The following is a 22,115-nucleotide window of genomic DNA, read 5'->3' as shown; positions in this document are numbered from 1 at the left end:
AAGATGACTAAATCAAAGACACAGTGTAAGTGACACTATATTTCTAGTTAATGGAAAAGCCAAGACTGGATGTGAGTTCCCCAAATGCAGTATGTTTGGATAGCATTTTCTTACTCTGGAGATCATATAACATAGTCCATTTTGTTTGTCTTGATTGAAATTTTACCATTATCAAAAGTTGTGCAATCATTGTCTGGAAAGTGCATTTTATGCTAATTTTAGTGGAAGACACAGTGATAGAAATTGGATAATGACAGGTGAGACAGTGTTAGGTTCAAGTTGAACTAGTAATCACCTTAGCCAAGTAGTCTAATCTCTTTAGATTTTAGGTAACAGAATTTGAAAAGAGGTCTGGATTGTGTGTCTTCTCATAAAAGGATCGCATCTCAATTCTATAAATTACTAGATATCACTTTTTCTTCTGTGTTAACCAAAAATATTCAGCACAATAGCTGCTATGAGAGCTTTAAAAAATATCTATCCTTTAGCCGGGCACTGGTAGCTTACAATCCTAGCTACTCAAGAGACTGAGATCTGAGAATCTCAGTTTGAAACTAGCCAGACAAGGTAGTCTGTGATACCCTTATTTCCAATTAATCAGCAAAATGCCAGAAGTGGAGGGATGGGTCAAAGGGTAGAGTAGCAGCCTTAGTGAAAAAGCTAAGTGAGAACACAAGGTCCTGAGTTTAAGTAATGGCAAATCCAGACATAAACACCTATCTTTTATAAGAGGATTTAGACTTACTTTGTTCTGTCCCAGAACTCAGAAATTGGATCTTTTTATAGGAAATGTATAGAAAAAGTGCTTCTATTTTGATACAAAGAAGAATTGTCTAGTGATTAGAGTTGTTCAAATCCTGAAGTGGAGGTAGAGATTTCAGTCCAGATGGTAAATGTCCCCATTATGTGTACTCCAAACTATACCAGTCTATATAATCTCTAAAGTTCATGCCATCTCCATGCATGACTCAGTTGCTTCACATGTGTATGTGCTACAAAATAAACTATTATAAAGTATCTGCTAAATGATTGTAATAGTTATGTTTTATTGACCCTTATAGATTATTTGCATTATTATTATTCCCAGTTCTACTAAACTAGAAAGCTAGCTTGATTTGACTATTGAACACTTGGCTATTAACAGTCACCCAAATTTCAAACTGCAGATACTTTGTGAGTAATTATATGTTGGAAGAAAAGTGTAAGTTAATTGCAGGAGCAGCTATGAGATCAGTAAAAGGCAAAATTTTAAACTTGTGAGATGTTAAAATAGCTGAGAAGACTCTAATCCTATGAGAGGGGTTAAGGAAATAACATCAATAGGAAATTTATACCACATGACCTCCAAGATTCCCTAAGATTCAGTTCTGATATACAACAGGTGCTTTTAGACTCCAGGGAAACATAGCTATGTCTGTTTGACCCATCCATATTCTAAACATACTTCTGAAAAACACAAAAGTCAAATGAACAACCTGATAAAACTAAGACCTTACTTAATGTGAGCTCTAGATAAGTTTATTTAGCAATAATGACTGAATAATGGGTTGCAATTTTTATTTTTTAAAGATACAATATACCACTTCAAATTCTTCTCATAACCATATACCTATTAGATGGATGTTGCTTTTTATCTGCTATAAGCATATCGTCATATATTGCCAAATTTCACCTTTTGTGATAACATTCACTCAAGCCATTAGACAGTCTAGAGGGTGTTATTAACTAACGACATAGAACATCGAGACCGTAAACTATTCATGAAAACTAAAAAGTCTGAAGAGAACAAAGCTTGAGGGAGCTTCTGTCAAAACCATTTGTCCTGTTCTGGGAACATATCAACATTTCTCTTTCTGTTTATAAACAGATGACATGATTTCTCATAGTTGTGGTAGGAGCCTCATTTCATACATTGATGTCAACACTGTAGGGACCAGGAAAAAAAGATCCTGGTCCCAAATGAGTTAGAAAATTTCCTTTTAAAATATTGGTGTGGTTGGAAGTTTATACTATTTTTTCTACATTTCCCATGATGTTTTCACCCTGAGCTATTTGAGGGCTGTATTCGATCTGCCCTAAGGAGCTGGCTGTGACTAGAAGATAAGTAGACTATTCTCAGATGTCACCTCTAACAATCTCAATTTCAAATTTAGGATGTATGATTCTGTTAAAGAGATTACTTGGTTGTCTAGCCTTACTATACTAAACTATACTAAACAGCAAAGGAAGACTCACCTCATCATCTATAGCATCCAGTAAGGGCCTTTTATTCAAGCCCCAAAGCTGCAGGGATCTGACCTTGGGTGTCTCTCTAAAACATGGAGTTTCATGCTGAGTACCAAATCAATGAAGATAAAAAAGAACACAAACAACTCCTCCCTGCTGGAATTTTTGCTTCATTTGTATTTTCAAATCAGGGAATAAAATAATAAACACAGTCTCTAGGCCGAATTCTGCTTTTGTTCAAAAGAAGTCACAATAATATATCTTTTTCTCAGTAGAGACTCCCATTATATCTCTTCCCCCCCCCCACACCAGAGGCACTACATTAAAGGCAGCTCCTGTGGTCCCAGCCTATGCTTAAAACCTGAACCAAGATGAAGACAAGGGCAATCAAGTTCCCTGGCTGAAGGCAGTTTATAGAAAATTACAGTGAAGCTTTTCCTTCAGGAGCATACCAAAACACCCTAAGACCATGTTTCTATCACCATATGGTGACAGATACCCATGGTCTCTGCAGTATAAAACACAGGGAAGATGACAGCAAGAGAGCTTCGAGGTCAGGGCAGAATGGTTGTTGATGGAAAAATAAAAACAGCAGAGAGAGATGTGGTCCATTACATCCTAAATGGAAGTTGAAAGAGACTCCAGGAAAATCCTTCCTAAGTCTACAGGTTTCTACAAGTGGAAATTAGTACCTCATTCTCTGCTGGCACATCTACTTGGACAATTGGCTCATGAGGGAAAAAAATGGAAAAACAGTGGAATTTGGTAGTGGTACTGTTGGTGGTATTCTGATCTCTTTCCATCCTGTGCTCTTAAAGATTAGGTGCATATGACAGGAAATGGATGTGTGTGAGCTGTCATGCTGCTACTCAAGAGGGACACAGACATGTTAGGGCCATAAGACCCCAATGAAGGACTGATTATTGATTACAGGAGTAAGTTGAGAGATCTGGAACACAAGACATCAGGCACAATCAAATCTCTGATTGAGAGAATCCTGCAGTGTGGAGGTATTTAGGACACTCAGCATTACTGCCTGTCACACAGGCTATACAATAATGTTTAGAGATTTAGGACCCAAGAAAGAGCTATGATCAGGATACTAGTTAAATCATAAAGGCCTTTATCTTCTCCTTTTCCTTAAAGCAAAGGGAACAGACAGAGTCATGAGTCTAAGTTCTTCCTCTCATCCTAGTACTTGGGTACTAGCACAAGAAAAGATGAATAATCCTGGGTTCTTCAAGACATGGTCAGGCCCTTGTTTGTGATAATTATGGATGGTAGGGGGAAAACAAAGGAGGAGGCAACAATGCTCAATAGGAAATGAACTCATTATCTTGCTCATGTAACTGTAACATCTCTGTACAGCATTTTTACAACAAAAAACATAAAAAAGAAATTATAAGTCAAAGTCAGATGTTTGTGGTTCATACCTGAAATTCTAGCTACTCAGAAAGCTGAGATCTGAGGCCTATAGTTCAAAGCCAGTCTAGCCAGAAAAGTCCCTCAGAATCTTATCACCAATTAACCAGCCAACAGAAGTACAGTTGTGGCTCAAGTGGTAGAACACACCCTTTTTTTTTGTCAGTTGTGTGGCTTGAACTCTGGGCCTTGGCACTGTCCCCCAGCTCTTCAGCTCAAAGTGAGTACTCTACCACTTGAGCCACAGTGCCATTTCTGGTTTTCTGGTGGTTTATTGGAGATAACAGTCTCAGGGACTCTTTCCTGCCCAGGCTGGCTTTGAATTGCGATCCTCAGATCTCAGACTCCAGATAGCTAGGATTACAGACATGAACCACCTGCTCCTGGCAAGAACACCATTGTTAAACAAAGAAACCAAATGGAAGCTTGACACTCTGAATTCAAGTTCCAATCCTGGCATATTTTTGGCCTTTTTTTCAAGAGCTCAAAGTTTAGGAAATTGATCTACTAGTGATATTGGTAAAGACTAGAGGAAGGATATTTGATATAAGATACTATGAGGAGTGCTTACACAAAGTAAAACCATTTTTTAGTTTACATTCTAATGAGTTGAATCTTCCCAGTAAACATATTAGCTGGGAATGAAGTTTGCATGAGATTTGACTTTCCAGAATTATTTCTCAGTCTTTAATGTTGTGAAGTAATTCTCCAATCTCTGAATTAACTAACAGATGATAATTCAAATTCCAAATTTTTTATAAAAATTAAAAGTGAATATGATTTTAGTTAGCAGACTGAGCTTGAATAATGACTGACTTAATGAGACAGTGAATATTTAGTCTAAGTTTGAAGACACTAAAAAGCACTTAAGCCAGTACAATTTTGACATCGTTATTTTAACAGAGAAAAGTATAGGAATGCAGAAATAAGTATGTATTAACTTTCAAAAGTTTCATAAGATAGGATCCTGTCATAGTTTAAGATTCGGATGAACAACTTTAGAACTTACAATTAGCTGACATTTTAGAATTTAACTATAGTAGCCTAAAAATCAATCCAGAAATTTGTAGTAATGCAGTAGCATTTTAAAATAGAATTTTATTTAATTAAAATTTGTTACAAAATTTAAAGCAGAAATCACTTTTCCCATAAGTATCAGTAGCTGCCCAATATGTATTTTGGAGTAAGTGCATATTACTTCTTTTACTTTGGAGATTACCTGCTCCACTTAAAGATAACATCTTGAATATTTTTAAAACATATTAGAAAATAGAGTATATTTCTTTTCATATTTTTATCAAATGTAAAAAATAATATTATACACTATACACATACTTACATATACACTGCACATGTTTATATGCCCACATATAGCTATAAAAGATTAAAACAATAATAATGTCCTTAGGAAAAAGGAAACTTAACCTTAGATCTCAGTCATCAATAAAAGGAAAGCACAAAGGAAGCTGGCAGAGTCATTGAAAGGAAGTTATTCCTTCTCCTGTGGAATAGATTGTGTATTTCAGCACTAGTTTTCCATGTAGTATGTGCTATATTGGAGACCAGGGCAGTGGAGATGATAGTAGTTGTGCTATGAAAGTGGTAGTAATGATAAGATTCATTTGTTGGCCAGTGTGACATTCTATGTTACATTAAATCAAATATGCATCTTAGTGCCTGCTACACTTTTAAAGCATCCCTCTCAGAGCCTTCTAACATTTAATCTGTGTAACATTTAATCTGTGTAACCATCTAAGGAGACAAAGGTGCCCAGGACTATACACATTTAGATTTTATGTTAATGGGTTGATTTGTTTGCTTGGTGTAGCTCTCTCTCTCCCACTCCTGGGTCAGTGTTTTATCTAGAATAGTAGCTGTAGTTCTGGAGATACTAGAGTTGGAATCTAGTAGTTACTCTATATCAACTCCTTTATCTTGGACAAGGAATCTAAGTTCTCAAACCTTGTTTCTTCTCTGTGAAATAATATATGACCATCATTTAGTATGGCTAAATGGAGTGCAGTTACTGTGGAATTTATAGTAAAATACATATTTCAATCATTCAGTATACTATTACCACTATTACTATCCTTCTTACATTCTAATGAAAACATTCCTCCAATCTTTTAGTTTGACTCTTGCTTTCTTTGTATTTGATTCTCTTTTGCTGCCTTGACCCTCTTTCTTGGACCACTTATACCATGCTGCTGGACATATTTTGAAAGTCTTCTGCCTTATCTTTGTTGTGTTAGACCGTGGTTACATTTTTATGGAACTACAGCTAAGTACTAGTAGCTCACATCTGTAATTCTAATTACTCAGGAGGCTGAGATCTGATGATTCAGGTTGGAAGCCAGCCTGGGCATAAAAGTCCATGAGTCTCTGATTTCCTATTAATCACCACCACCACTATAAAAAAAAAAGCTGGAAATGGAACTGCGGCTCAAGTGGTAGAGCACTAGCCTTGAGCAAGAAAGCTCATGTATAGTGCCCAGACCTTCAGTTCAAGCTCCAGAATTGGCAGAAAAGAAAAAAAAAAAGAATTAACTTCATCTCTAACAAAAGAAGTCACTTAACGTAGTACTTGTACTGCATAGAAAACAATTTAAATCATCCTAAATGAAAGCAGTTTATAATCACAGACCTAGTAAAGCACTTAGTATTGATGTTTGAGATTTTACTGTGCTAGTGTTTAAAACTCCATGAAAGTTACTTTGGAATATTTCCCCCTACTGGTAAATAGAAAAACACAGATCATACATCATACTGAAATGGCCATCTGGCTTCCTGGGAATGGAAATGTTCTTTTAAAATAACTGGATATTCTGTAACTGTGTTGAAGTCTGTCTGTCTCCTCAGTTAGTTCACTCAGATTTGAGCACTCTGTCAAGAGAAAGAATGAAGAAAAGCTGCAGGTAAATTTCTTATAACTGTAAGAATATTTGGGGAGACCTATTTGAGGAGGCTAGGCATTCCAGCTACAAAGCTGAAATTATGAGTACTTGTAGCCATATGATTGTAAAGACTATTAGACTAAAAATGAAAAATGGGAGCTGGAGGTGTTGTTCAGCAGAAGAATGCATCTTCACCATGCTCCAAAGCCTAGGTTCACTCCTTAGCATCAAAAATCAAAAATACAAATGGTCACAGGATAGGAAGAATATAAATACGCAGCACTGTTGATCTCTATGAATGTCAAGAAGAGAATGTGATCAACCACTTTTCATTCCACATCTTCCATTTGGCAAGCCTTGCTGAAATTTTTAGACTTGTTAATATCAACCTTTTAAAATATAAAGTAAAACACGGAAATGAGAAGCCAATGTTGCTAAAGATAAATTGCTACAGAAATGTGTTATAGGCAAGATGTATAATGTAGATATTATGAGAACTTTCTTATTTCATACCTAGGAATTCAATAGGATCTTTTGTTTTTAACAGAGCATAGCTCCTTCCTATGTTCCATCTTTCCCTCAGTTCACCCTTCTAACCATGATGCTCACTGTGCACACGTTTTTAAACTGCTTAATTGGGGAATCTTCATACTGTCAATACATACACATGCTGTCGATCACTTTAGCTGCCACTTTATTTTCTCATGGGAACAAAACATTTCCCGTGGCATTAATATAACAACTGTCATCAAAGTTCTACTTCTTTGATGGGAAATGTAATCAATTTTATAATCATTTTTTGCTAACTTGAATCCACAGCCTACATCTAGAATTATTATAAATTTCTAAACATATTTTGTGCAGGAGGATAAGCTGTGACATGTATTTATTTGGTTGTTACTTTAGTTAGAATCAATTTTAAGGAATATCCAAACTGTGCTTTGGGAAGCTCTGATAGCTAGGATATGAATTCTTTTTCTTTCTTTATTTTTCAAACAAAATTTTAATGATTTCAGTTCAATACAACTGAAAATGTAGTGTCATTAAATGCCATTTTCTGCTAAATTTTAAATTGCAGCCTTGTGGGCCATTGCTGGTATAAATTCTTTTTCTTTTGTGTATATTTTATTCCACATTATCTCCAGTAATAAAATGTCTATCATAATAAACCTGTACATTATTCATACATATGTACACATATATAAATATAACTACATTATATATATATCTATATGTACATTATACATATAACATTCTAGTTGATTCACATGTTCTTTGGGATTTTTTGTTTGTTTGTTTTTTTGCCAGTCCTGAGCTTGAACTCAGGGCCTGGGTGCTTTCTTTGAACTTCTTTGTGCTCAAGGCTAGTGCACTACCACTTGAGCCACAGTGCCATTTCTGGCTTTTTTGAGTAGTTTATTATTGGAGATAAGAATCTCATTGGGAGTTTTTTGCCCAATCTGGCTTCAAACCATGATCCTCAGTAGCTAGGAGTATAGGCATGGGCCAATGACACCTGGCTCATGTTCATTTTTTTTTCTTGTCCATAGTGGGGCCTGAACTCTGGGCCTGGGCACTGTTCCTCAGCTTTTCAGCTCAAGGCTAGGGCTCTACTGCTTGAGCCACAGCACCATTTCTGGCTTTTTCTGCTCATGTGGTGCTGAGGAGTTGAACCCAGGGCCTCATGCATGCAAGGCAAGCACTCTACCACTGAGCCACCTTCCCAGCCCCCTCAGGTTCATTTTTATAAATAGGAATTTCTCATAGGAATATTCTATTATCTCATAGTATTTACTGTATGTCAAAAATCATCCCCTGAATAACTTAAAAGTCTAAGTCATGGCTCAGCAAGCCAGAGAAAGACCCAGGTTTTACCTCCTGGCTCCAGGCTTCTTATTCCTCATAAACCTTTTTCTAAGCTTGAAAGTACATCTTTGTAATCAAGTCTATATAAGCACTTGGTTACAATAGTGCTTTAATTTTTCTCTAATTATCTGGATAATTGACAGCCTGAGAAGTATATTATTGGTATCAGTTCACCCTGCATTTACCTATTTCTCTTAAGAGAATTCTAACACAATTATCTATGATTTATTATCACCATTGCCTAGAACTTGGGTCAGAATGACCAGAATCACAACTTTGATGCCTATATTTAGATTTTTTATATACTAAAAAGTCATCTTGACTACAAACATCGGCAAGAAGTTGATGTTGTTTGATGGAAAGCTCGTTACCTTCATTATAAGTCAGTCTAAAGTAAAAGCCATTCAAAAGGCCTCTCAGGAAGAAAAGTTACATCTCCACCAGTGATGCCTCAGCAATGACTTCTAAGAGCCATTGCAGACTGACTTATAAAGATACAATATACAACAGATTTCAGTTTCAATGGTTAATGTGGAGCTTCAATAGGAAAGATACTGAGAGAACACAGGAAATATACTCCTGACATTATAATGAATATCGAGTATTGATGTTTATGAGTCTCCATACAGTTCATATGGTTGAAATAGCAAAGGATGCAAAATAATAGAAATTCCCCTAGCAAACCATACTTCTGGAGAAAGAGATACTGATTTGAACAGATAAGCTTTAACATTACAGAACTTTTCTATGCAAAAGAGTGAAACATTACATAAAAGGAATAAGGTGGGAGAAACTAAGGTGAGTGGTTCTCTTCAAGGGAGGTGTGATGGACTTGGGGTAGTATCTGGAAATGTAGAATAAGTTGATTAAATAAAAATGAACAAGTATTCTTTGATACGAGATGGAGGACACATGGGTAGTAAATCTAAATCAGACGTGAGAACCCTAAACAGAAGTCCAACTCTGGCTGTAAAATTAACACCACTATGCATTCTGATACATCATAACCCTTCCTCATCTGATAGTCCTTCCATCTCCTTAGTATAACCCTAGAAGCATAAAATGGAAGAGCACTAAACTATCCTTTATCAGATTGAAAGACTGGATGAGAAACTGTGGATGAATCATTAATATATGCCCTTTTGTCTCTGTCACACTTTTATTACCCTGATGGCTTTTTACCAACCTCTTCAGCTCAGCGATAGCAAATTTCTCTTCCCAATGATAGTAGCTCAACCCCCAGTTAGCAGGGCTCTGGAATGACAGATGTCATCCACTCAAGCTTTCATTTTTATCCATAAAGACAATGAAATCCTGAATTTGTGACTTCCTATAATTGCATAGACTTAGATAGAACTCAGTGCCTGCATTCCAGTCTCATGCTTTTTTTCTGAGAGCAGTCTAATAACAATGAAAGCAGTTTATAATCACAGACCTGTAAAGCACTTAGTTATTGGGCACTCACAACTCACCAAACTTGCTGAACAGCATAATTATTTAGAGAGAGTTAAGTGATAAACACTCTTTCTCATGTCCTGTTGTTTAACAAAGTGATCATTCATATGCATTTTTTCTTAAACTAGGAAATAACTTTTCATTCTAAAAAATTCAAAGATAACTTAGCCCCCTCAGTCAGAATATCTTGAGGAAGAGTTGTTTCTAGCCATGCTTGTTTCTGTTGGAATTATAATTCTGATCATTAAATTTATACTTCATATATACTTGTGGTTTGGATATGGTTTGTTTTAGGCAACTTTCAGGGAATATATTGTTATAAATTTTCCATGCAGAGTAGTCAATGATTGTTATAATTTTAGAAGTTATCCAAAGTTTAGAACTTCTATTTTTATATTACTATTTTATGTCATTATGATGGTGAACCAGTTTGTTTATTGTAACTTTCCTCCAGAAAACATTGTTTCATAAGGCCAAGAATTGCTTTTTGCTTGTTACATTATTGTTATTTTATATTACAATCACACTACACTGCATTTATTGCAGTCTTTATACATTGTCATTTTATAGATTCTAGACATACATACACTATGCACTGCATCTATAATATTTCTCTAAGTGAAATGTGTATTTCATTTAGGACATCAAGATTTTCTGATATTCAGGCTAGGAGGAGGACACAGAATAAGGGGGAAATGGAACAACATACAACAAAGGGGCCCATCAGCTGCACTAGACATAGAATAAAAAGAAGTAAGCAATTCAATGACAGAGATGGGAATGGAGGAATGAGAGCGAAAGAGGGAACAGTCTATACTAAGCAAAAGGAAAGAAATGTAAACATCACCTGATGTGGAAGAAATAATTGTATTGTCAAAGCTCATAGAATTCACAAACTTTATAGACCACGATAATGACAATTTGCCTTGTGAAGGTTAAAATGGGAATATCTTTGTACAACTATTTAAAGATTAATAATAATAAAAATGTTAAAAATTTTTCTGATATTCTATATAAGTCCACAATGGAAAATACCCTCCTAAATGCTTCTGTAAGAACTGTTCCAAGAAGTATTTTCTATGAAGATAACTCATGTAGAAACATACTTTTCATGTGAGACAATTTAAATGGTGACAGAATATATCCGTCTTTAGAATCATCTAGAAGGTTATAATTATTTTACTCAGCGGATACTTGCAGATGATCTAAACTTTTCTTCTAATTTAGGCAAGATTATATTGATTTTATGTAATTCAGATTAATTAGAACCTACTTTGATCTAAAGTTGACTCAAACTTTTAAAGTATAGGAAAATTGACACATAGGTGAAATAACAAATCTTGCCTTTCTTAATGTTGTTACTTTAGGCATTTATCATTTTTAGAATTGAAAAGTAGATCTAGCTCAGAGTTCAGAAGGTAATCTTTTCCTTTTTTTTTTTTTTTGCTGGCTTTCCCCAACTACATTTTCCAGCAGTTTTGAAGTTAACCTAAACTGATTTCTGAGATTGTGAATCATGAAACTTGTATTTCTTCCTAATGAGATGGGTATGATACCACAGAGGTTTAAGATGATGAGCTAAATTGAGAAAATGTGAATTTTTCCCCCAACAAACCACAGTAGAATACAGAAAAAAAGAATAATTAAAATATACATTTTAATCATGGCTACAATAACAAGAGGAAGTAGAAAAAAAACCTTGTGTCTTTTTACTAAATAAGATTTTTCTCCCTCATTATGAAATGCATCAGATTTAAATATCTTTCTGGATTAAGGACATAAAAGAGACAGGAGATGCCATGTGGTTTCTTTCTTCTAATTCTGGATGACTACAGAAACGGATATAAACTTAAATAAATCCTTTTTTGTACATCATTGTGACTATATATTGCTAATTCTTCAGTGTAATTTGTATTTATCTTGTTTCCATTCTTTAAGTTTTGTCATACTACTTCTTCATTTCCAACATATCAAGCTTGCTTAGCTTGCTTATTCAACTAGCTACCACTTGAGCCACACCTCTAGACCTACTGTTGGCTGGTTATTTTGGAGATCGTGACCAGCAAACTTTTCTCCCTGTGCTGGCTTTAAGTTGCAGTCCTCTAATTTTGTCTCCTGAGTAGCTAGGATTGCAAGTGTGAACCACCAGCACCTAAATCATGTTTATGTTTTAGAAAGTACATAGGTATTAAGAAAATTAGAATGATTATCGGTGGCCACTGAATCAGGTTAGAATGTTTTCAAAGTCAAAGAATGACAAGTCAGAGAATCATCTGTGGGGGATGAATCTATTGAAATCTGGAATTATAAAACTTATGTAAATCTGCTGCTCTTCCATGGGCCTGTGTTTGGTAATAAGGATACTACAGCTTGCAAACTATCCATTTAGTTGGAGGATCAGGTCTTGGAACTACCATGATCTGAACCTGTTTTAGACATCCTTCTATCTCAGACATTAATAAATATTATTTGGTGAGCAACAAAATTCCATGGCAGTAACGTATTTTTTGTATTATATTTTCTAGAGTAACACATTTACCCAGGACCCACGGTAATATCATCCACTCGACGATGGTTGGTGGTGGACCTTGCCTGTTCAAGTCTGACCTGTCGATGTGCTGAGAGGCAAGCAGCAGCAGGAACAAAAAGGTCAAATAGGAGGCTGTGTGGCAGATAAACTTGATAAATGGCTTTCTGATGAACAGTCCAAGTGGGCTTTTAGGAGCTATCAGGTAGCACACAGAGAAGACGGGGAAAAGCAGTCCTATTATGAAACACGTCACCATCTTCACTGCCCAGTGTCTCCTCCTCCAGCCTGGGAACTCATCGTACCAGCGAGAGGCGAGAAGCTGTTGACAATTGGGCTGGGCCACGAACTAAAGCGGTAGGGAAAAGAAAAGAAAAAGGCGAAAACAATTAATGGTATATGCAATGACTGCAGTTTATCAGCAAGAGCACAGAGTCAGCTTTTAAGACCTAAGTTTTGTCTCAATATTTTTTGTTTATAATTTAGACACCCCAAAGTGGTTAAGACATTCTAATGAGTAAATCTCATTTACTGAACATTATTATACTTATGAGAGGCACACTGCTCTGTGGTTAATGAGACTCAACTAAAGTTAAAACACTCTCCTTGAAGAAGGGAAATGTGGATTGCAGAATATAAATGTGCATAGACAATGCTGATGAATATAGAAGCTTACAAAAATAATATGTATAGAGGCTAGATTCATGTTTTGTTATACAATACATAGATGACACAAAACAAAAATATTATCACTATTTCTTGGTTTGCTTAATTATTTCTTGGCTATAACATCATGCTTGTTTTTTCTTACATTGTTATTGAAAAGGTGATGTACAGAGGGCTTACAGTTGCATAAGTCAGGTAATGAGTATATTTCCTTTTAGACAATGTCATCTTTTCCCCTTATCTCTCCTGGTTTTTCCTCTTGTCCTCATCCATAAGTGCATAGTTTATTTTCAACATAGTGCCTAGCAAATACCATTGCTGCATTTGTTCAACATTTGTCCCTCCTTATGTTTGTCAATACTTAAATACATGTTTAATGTTTCTATAAAATAATAAATACCTAATACTTTTCAACCCCCAAAGCAAACATCTATTCAACTTTGTTGAACAATAGGAAAAGCATATATAAAAAATATGGCAATTAGAATGCCAATTTAATGAGAATTCTGAATTGAAGAGCTGAAATGGGTGGAAATAATTACCAAGTATAATCAATTATCACAAACAGAATCAAGACACCACTTTACCATGTTGACAAATTTGAGTTGCAGCATAAATATTTGTTTATTTTAAGGATGAGGACATACATAAGGATTTATAAGAAATCTCTAGGTCTGTTCAAGGTTACATATCTAGTAAATGGTGAAATGTTTAAATATCTTATCCTGGGTTTTCTGCTCACGATTTTCCTCAGTAGGACTGACTGGTATTAAATGAATTGAGAGGAAGTTTTCTCACCAAGATAGAAGGGTCCAGTGATGCTGAAGAAAAGATAGAAGAAGAAATTCAAGGCAGACACAGTAGAAGAGCAAGAGTCTTTGTGGTGGGAAACTATGCAATGGGTTTAGGGAATGTCTTTGAGTAGGTGTGACTAGAGTAGAAAAGTCCTTTGAAAGGGACTACTCCTGAATGCTCTGCTGGCATAAAAAAAATAGAATTCTTATACAAGCAAGCAGAACATTGGTTCTTTCATTGAAGTGCTCATCTTTCCCCATATTCCTTAGTATTTCTCTTCAAGCCTTCGGTGTATGGACTTCCTCTTTGATTCCTTCTTCTTTATTGTACTGTATAAGCAATCAATTTCAGGACAAACAAAAAGAGATCCTTCTTATCTGAGGATGGGAAAACTACTGAAGTGACTGAAAGAGGAATTCAGAAGATGATATGTTCAACCATTTCGATTAGAATACTGGTACCTAATACACCTCTTTCTCTTTATCTCATATTCACTCATCAACATAAACATGTAAAGACAGCTTGTGTTCCTAAGCCTTGAGTCAAGAGAATACTCACTCTGTTACTTTGAAAGTAATTGATTTAAGTAAATTTTGAGGTCTATGAAGTTACATTTTGTATTTCAGAGGATAACTTTTCCCTAAGACACTTGTATATTCTGTTTTGTTTGGTGAGATGTGAAAAATCTTCAGAATAATCAAGAAGAATGACTATATCCTTTATAAACATCAGATTATATACTTCATAGTCAAAGGCCTTACGCTCTACTGAGTTCAAAGAATTGCTTACCCAGTCTTCGAAACGCATAATGATTTTCTTTGGACATGCACAATAAATTCTGGTTTCCAGATTGGGAGTCAATTAATAGCAGCACAATACCAATATGCATGTCATATGTCTACATCATCAGAAGAACAAACAGTAAATAAAACTTCAGCTAGCAGTGTTGGTGAGTAGACTTCTTTAACTATTTCTAAGTCTAGATTGAAAACTGTTTTGATAACTGGGCTGTGATGAGGAGTGGGCAGTAATGGGAAAATGAAAACAGTAGAGGCAATTTTAAACAAAAAGGAGAAAGTGAAAAATCCAATATTGAGTGCATTAAACTTGACATAAAATGCATTGAGCCTGACAAAGAAACAAAGCCGATTTAGGTGGTCAGAAGGTTGAATCAATATGCAATGTTCTTTTGAAATCACAAAGGATAGTAGTCGCAACAAATTCTATACCTATTCACCAGTAATTTTCTGAAGGTATATATAAAGAATTGTTTCAAATAATTATGGAGAATAGGTGAAAAGAATAACAAATATTTCTAGGTTGCTGCCTAGATGCTTTCTTAGAAATGAACAGAAATGTGGAGGCAGAAAATTATATAGTACTGAAGGAACCACATTGGACTATTGATTCCTGTAGGTGAATAATGTATGAAAATGGTAGATGGAAAAGAGCAAAGTCTGGTCCAGAACACAGGCATCTCTGAGTGGGCTTGTTCTCTAGTCTCTAATGAGCCATTAACATTTTCTGCACAGAAAATTGATATGTTCTAAAAGGGCATTCCATTCTGAATCAAAGTCTCCTGGAGAGACTCCAGTGAAAGATTGAACTCTACTTTGCTGTCACCCATCAGGACAAGGATCCAGAAAGGAAAAGAAAAATGGAGGCACGCTGTTATTATTGAAAAATGGCAGCTATTCTTCTCTCTCTCTGCCAATTCATTTAATACCTATAATGGCTATTTATGAGAAAATTAAGTGGCCCAAGTCTGTGTAATATACCAGAACAATTGTATGCTGTCTTTCCAGAATCAAACGCTGATGACATAGACTAGAATACCTTCTCCATCTTGCCAATTTATACATAGCAGTAATGTAAGTGAAGGGTTATATTTGTTTCAGCTATATTGGAACCTATACATGGACAGATTTTTACCTCTAGACTTGGAGTCCTAGATCATTCTTCTTCAGGTTCTCTGATGTATTTTTCCCTGTTCTGAAATCTTTTCCATCTCTTTAATGACTGACAACTTTAATGGGCAAAATGATAAGTAGTTGTTCACTCTCTGTTCATTGAGGTTGGAATGAGACTTGTTTGCAATGGAGACAAGAAAATATCATGTGTTTTGGAAATAGAAAAATTCATATAATAACTCACTCCCTGGCTGGTTCCATCTGCTCCAAGTAGTATGACCGTGAACAACACACCAGATAAAGGAGCCAAAAGGAAGCATCAGTTCCTCCTAACTCTATCAGCTTTTGACATCATTTTTTTCACAAAGAAGGAAAGAATAAAGACTACAAGAAATTATTCTTAAATTCTTTCTTGTGCAATGGTCACCCATGTCTCCTACTGACCATTGTTGGCATTTTTTCTCTCCTTGTTGGCTTGTTTCTGGAGAACCTCTGCCATATCTCTAATCTAAGTCCCCAAGAGACTTCCCTCTTTCCAACAATGCAAAGCATTCTTGAGAGAAGTAATGTATCACTTTTCTCCCCTCATCATCATTTTTTTTTGCATTTCCTATTGTCATGGACACAAATGTTGCTTTTCCTCTTTCTGGTCTGTGTAGCCTGGATAAGAATATCCCCTAAAGAAAATATCCTAGCATGTATGAACGGTTCATGAAGGCTGGGTGAAGGACAATTGGCAAATAAGGAATCAGCTCTTGTATTGTAGAGAAGTAGCTACTGACAACTTAAATCTATAACTGCCAATAGAAACTCTTCAAGGAAAGTTGACCTATGAGTCAACAGAAACTGAATATAAAAATAACTTTGGTGGGAAAATTTTCTGACTTAACAACCTTCCTTTTGGTTCAAATGGTAGAATGTCAGTCTTGAGCAAAAAAACACCTAAGGTCCTTTTTTATGTTTTTTGACAACTTTTATTGTAAACCTCCTCTCTTTGAGGTAGCTGAGATATTATTAAAATGTTCTTGCTTACCTTAAGTGCTACTGCATAAAGTACCATGAGTTGTGCTGCTTACACTAACATAAAAGTGTTCTTTTGTGGTTCTGGAGGCATGGCTTCTAAAATCAAGTGACTGGCACACCCTCTTCTCAAACTGGGGATGGCATTTCCCTTCGCCTCTTCCTACTGTCTGTAATGTTGCTGTCAAGTCTCAGCATTTCTTGGCTAGGAGCTACTATCATTTCAATCTCTGCCTCTGTAATCACATGGCCTTTTGCCTACTGTACTCATTCCACATCATCTTCTCTTCTCTCTTCCTATTAAGACACCCCTCATTATGGATCAAGAGCCCATTCCACTCTACTGCAACTACATCTTTGTTGCTGTCTATTTCCAAACAAGGTCATATTCTCAGGTGCTAGGGCTTCCAATGGTTATATATCATGTCTGAGGATACAATTCAAACTATCACATTAATAATTACACATTTTCTAGTACATATCTAGTCTATAGCTTTGGATTCTTTAGTTGACTTAAAAGTTATTTGACATGCTCCAAACATATTCCAAACCCATAAATTATCTAAAAGCCCAATAATTATATTTCATCACTATATCCCTTTCTCAGAAAGGCTGCCTTCTTTTTTTTAATTTTTATTTTAGTTTATTTGTGAAGATACTGTACAGAGGGGTTACAATTACATGGGCAGGATAATGCGTACATTTCTTACCAAGCATTGCAGCCTCCTCCTTTTGTTTACCCTTCACATCCCTTCCCAGCCTCCCCCATCCCCCCCAATCCCAATCTTTCTCCTTCCCCCCCCCCCGCACTGACGTTGTAAAGCTCGTTTTGGACATGACAACTTGTACTTCTCATTGTTGCATCAGGTCCACCTGTATCTTTAAACAACTGGTTTTTCCCCATCTCCTCCTCAAGTTATACTGACATCAAATATAGTGAAAGCAGGGGTTATACTGTGGGGGAGGGACATACAAAGCAACAAAGAGATAATCTTATAAATGCATTAGAAACACATGCATGAAAGAAAAAAACATTAAGATACATATCTAAGGGTTCATTTTCCTGACATCACATTATCTGACCTTTTCTGCTTGACTCATAGATATATATTGCAAATAAGGGAAACCATGGGACCTATGTTTCTTTGGGCCTGGCTTACTTCACTTAATATAATTTTTTCCAAGTTTTTCCATTTCCTAACAAATAGAAAGGCTGCCTTCTTTGACATAGGAGCCCCCAGAAGGCACTGCCTTGCCACAATCCGAGAAACCATGATATCAACTGATTTTGGACTGAGCCCTTGGAAACCACAACCCAAAATAAGTTTTTCTTCTTTTTAAGTTGATATTTGTCTCCATTATTTATCAATAAAAAGTTGGCTAACATACCAACAATCATAATTACCCAGAAAGTTTTTTTTTCCTTTAAACATAGGCGCTTCATCAGAATAAATGGTATCATGAGGAGGTTTACGTATAGGCTTAAGAATTTCTTGCTGAATTCTTCCCTAGTGGTGGAAAGTCCACTTGATAGCAAACAGAGACTATCTGTTTCACATCACCCAGACATATTATTGCCAACGGTGAGTAACAATTTCACCCCTTCCAAACATTTATAATGCAACTTTGGGTGCATCAGAATATGAAAAATGTAGTCCAAATATTTACTTACATTTCAGTCAGGATAATTTTACTTTTCCCAAAACATTGTTGAAAGCTGAAGATAGTTTGAACTTTTTTCCATTCCCTAAAATCAGTAAGGCCATGGTATATATTCTAGATGCATCCATAGGCATCTGATTCCCTTCTCCTTAAAAAATAAAGTCAAGTTATAACAGGGAGCATTTTTCTTCTTAATCTTGGAGTTTAAGGATGGCAAGTAATGGCCTATAAAATGTGTTATTTAACTTAAAATTCCCAACTTTCCATAAATCATATAGTAAGTAGGGGAAATTGAAAAAATAAAATCCCTCAAAAGTGGCAAAAGCAAAAGCTATTTTCTATTGAAACAGTCTCTAAGCAACATCCACCATCTTGGCCAAGTGAAGCAAGATGTCTTTTGTGGAAAGAATAGGGGAATGTTTATGACATAATTTGGAGAAATTAAAAGTCTCACTATTTTTTATTAGTCACAGTGATCTTTTGCCACATGTACAGACAGAAAGGGAATGTCTACCTTTAACTGTATCCAAATCCAAGGCATAATTTTCCATACTATGTTGATGTAGAGGCAAAGAGACACTAAGCCTGGATAGGAATCACATTTGAAGCACATAGACATGACCTTAAAAATTGATGGCATTGGGCTGGGAAGGTGGCTCAGTGGTAGAACGCTTGCCTTGCATGCATGAGGCCCTGGGTTTGATTTACCAGCAGCACATAAGCAAAAAGAAAAAAGCCTGAAGTGGCGCTGTGGCTCAAGTGGTAGAGCGCTAACCTTGAGCTGAAGAGCTGAGGGACAGCGCCCAGGCCCAGAGTTCAGGCCCCACGACCGGACCCCCCACCAAAAAAAATTTTGATGGCATGTATAAACATGGAGAATAACCTTTGCGTTGAGAGCTGCAAATGCATACTCATTTAGTACTTGGTGCCAGATCTAGTTCTATCTGGATTTCTGTCTTGTAGCCACATTTGAAGACAAAACAGCATAAGGATCTATCAATCACCTTGGCGGGTTACTAAATGAGCACAAAATACTGCAATTATGAAGAGGAAAATAATATTAAAAGCACTGGCAATCAATCTTAATTGTAGAATTACTGAGCAGATGGGCAAAGGCCAGACTTAGTAAGTGAAATGATTAGAGAAAGAGAAATTATATTCACTTATGTCATTCATCTTTCTTCTCTCCATAAACACATTCTCCAGGATTTCCTTATCCCAAAGCTTTTCTCCTCCCATTCATATCATTTGATCTCTCTAATTGTTTCAGAGTCTTTGGCTAGCTGTCATGTTGAAAAAGTGTCCCTGAGCCCATGCTTATAGTTGTGGGGTTTCTCTATTTGTACACGCAGCACAGCATCAATTATAACAAGTGCTGCGCTGTTTAATGGTGAACATCCTTACCTCTGTGAGCCCTTAATACCATTTGCTATTCCTAACTATATGTCTACATTTCCTTCCAAACATTCAGGTATAAACAAGATTTTTTTGGAAGAATACTTGTTTAGGATAAATAAATTTGGATGGCAACAATAGAAAAAGTATTTTCTGATACCATAAGAATTCTCAAATAGTTTACATTGAGACTGATAGTGCAGTGTGTGGAAGAAGAATGTGGATGTTAATTTAGGGAGCCCCTTGAACAATTAACATACACTTCAATAAATGAATGACAAGAGTGTGAAATAGGTTCTGTCTAGGGGTAGGCACTAGTGGGAGTGGGGACGGCAAAGGAAGAGGGTGAAGGAAAGTGAATATGGTAGAAATGGGAAGAGATAGCTTATTAAAGAAGTTATCAAAGATATACAGCACATTTTATGTAGTACATATTAAATAGGACATATATTATTGTCACAGACATGCCACATTATATTATAATGAATATAAAACAGTACAATACAATAATATACAACACAGTAAGCATAATATAGTAAGTATAATAAAATATAATATATATTACTGGCTTATTAAGTTGAAACAATAGAAAGAAAATTACTTTTCACTAAATTAATATGACCATTATCTATGAAAAGCTCTTTTTATATATTATATATAAATGTATAATATTTATATTACAGATATAAATATTTTGAAATATAATATAATGCATATTATATTATATAAAATATATTTGTACAGCATATATTTATATATTATATAAATATTTATATAATGAAGGAAGATTTTGTAGGATATATTTTGGATTCTTGTCTGCATTTTCTCCCTTTTCTCCTCCACATACATATAATAATTTGATGGTATGGTACATTAACATATAGTATATTTTATATATTTAAATTATATATTATTTTGAATTAATATACTAAAGTTCCTTGCTTTAATTCTGTCGCTAACTCAATGGCTTATTAGAATTTTACTTTCCTGACATGCACGAATATTCAGAGATGAATCACAGGCCCTGCCTGGAACATGAGACCTGAGGTAGTAAGAAGGTAAGTATAGTCTCTAATGTGCTTTAACAGGTAGTTTTTAAAAATAAAGACAACAAAACAAAACACAAAACAATTTTTTTGGGGGGCCTGGGGCACCCAGTCTTAGAAGAAGCTCTTTAGTGACACTTTCTTGATGACTTTCAAACTACACAAAATCTTCTCACTTTTGTGTTTCAGGTAAGATAGGAAGTGTTTCTCAGCTTTGGCATGTAAATTTTTGGACACAGATTAGAAATATAGGTATAAACTATTAAACTATTTCCTAGAGAAATATACTACTAAATGTATACTTTCTTCTTCACAAACACATTTATTATTTATTCTAGAACAAAACCCATGGGGAAGCCTGACCTTCCTCACGGGTCTTGAATCTTTCTTATTTCTAAGGTATAGAATCTGTGTGACTAAAATTAAAATATCTGGCAATAGACTTAATTAGTTATAGATTTCCAATTAAGAAAAAGAAATGGTTACTCGAAAGAGGTATGGCAGAGTCAAAGAAATAGGGTAGAAGGGGAGAGGGGAAACAATGTAAGCCAGACCCAAAAAAACCTAGGTTGCATGGTTTCCCTCATTTGTTGTAATTAGAATTCACCTTTTAATCTACAATTAGACAGAATGGATTGTAAAAGACAAAAATATACACTTGGACATGATAAATTATACACGACTCTAGACAGTCACTATGAAACCACAGGAGGATATTCCTAGGAAATGATCAGATAGGCTCAGGAGCTATTTGCATATGATCATATAAAATGATATTTAATAAAACAAATTCCAAGAAATGGAAACAAGATGTTTTATGTTATTTTTTCTGCTTTGTTGCTGTTTTTGTTTTCTACACCTTTTGTCTTACTTGAAAGTTTGTCTGGTTTGGGGCATACAGGAGGAGCATAGAGATGGTGGAATGATGGGTGAACAAATGCAGCAGTGATACTTACTAGACACTATGTTGAAAATGAACTATGCAATCTGGGGAGGCAGGAGGTAAAAGCTGGGAGAAAGCAAGTGAAGGGGGTCACACTATTCACAAAGAAAGGTACTCATTACCTGATTTATGTAACTATAACCCCTCTGTAACCTTTACAATAAGGTTTTTTTTTTTTTTTTTTTTTTTAGTTTTTGTTTTTGCTTTTGTCAGTTGTGGGGCCTGACCTCTGGGTCTGGGCGCTGTCCTTCAGCTCTTCAGCTCAAGGCTAGTGCTCTACCACTTGAG

The 22,115-nt window shown here is 35.6% G+C and overlaps 1 protein-coding gene across 7 annotated transcripts in view; it reads right to left on the bottom strand.

Moving 5' to 3' along the window:
* Trpc4 (transient receptor potential cation channel, subfamily C, member 4) overlaps nt 1-22,115 on the bottom strand; it is a 146,395-nt gene that overhangs the window by 43,251 nt on the left and 81,029 nt on the right. For all 7 annotated transcript variants that reach the window (XM_013031462.1, XM_013031461.1, XM_013031463.1 and 4 more), the window contains one exon: nt 12,403-12,739. In XM_013031462.1, the coding sequence (XP_012886916.1) occupies nt 12,403-12,739 (337 nt within the window). The remainder of the gene's footprint in view (nt 1-12,402; nt 12,740-22,115) is intronic.

This window comes from Dipodomys ordii, unplaced genomic scaffold, assembly GCF_000151885.1.
Source record: "Dipodomys ordii isolate 6190 unplaced genomic scaffold, Dord_2.0 Scaffold140, whole genome shotgun sequence".
NCBI classification, from domain to species: Eukaryota; Metazoa; Chordata; class Mammalia; order Rodentia; family Heteromyidae; genus Dipodomys; species Dipodomys ordii.
Note: the sequence above shows the minus strand (reverse complement) of the source record. Positions and strands in the feature narration are given on the sequence as shown.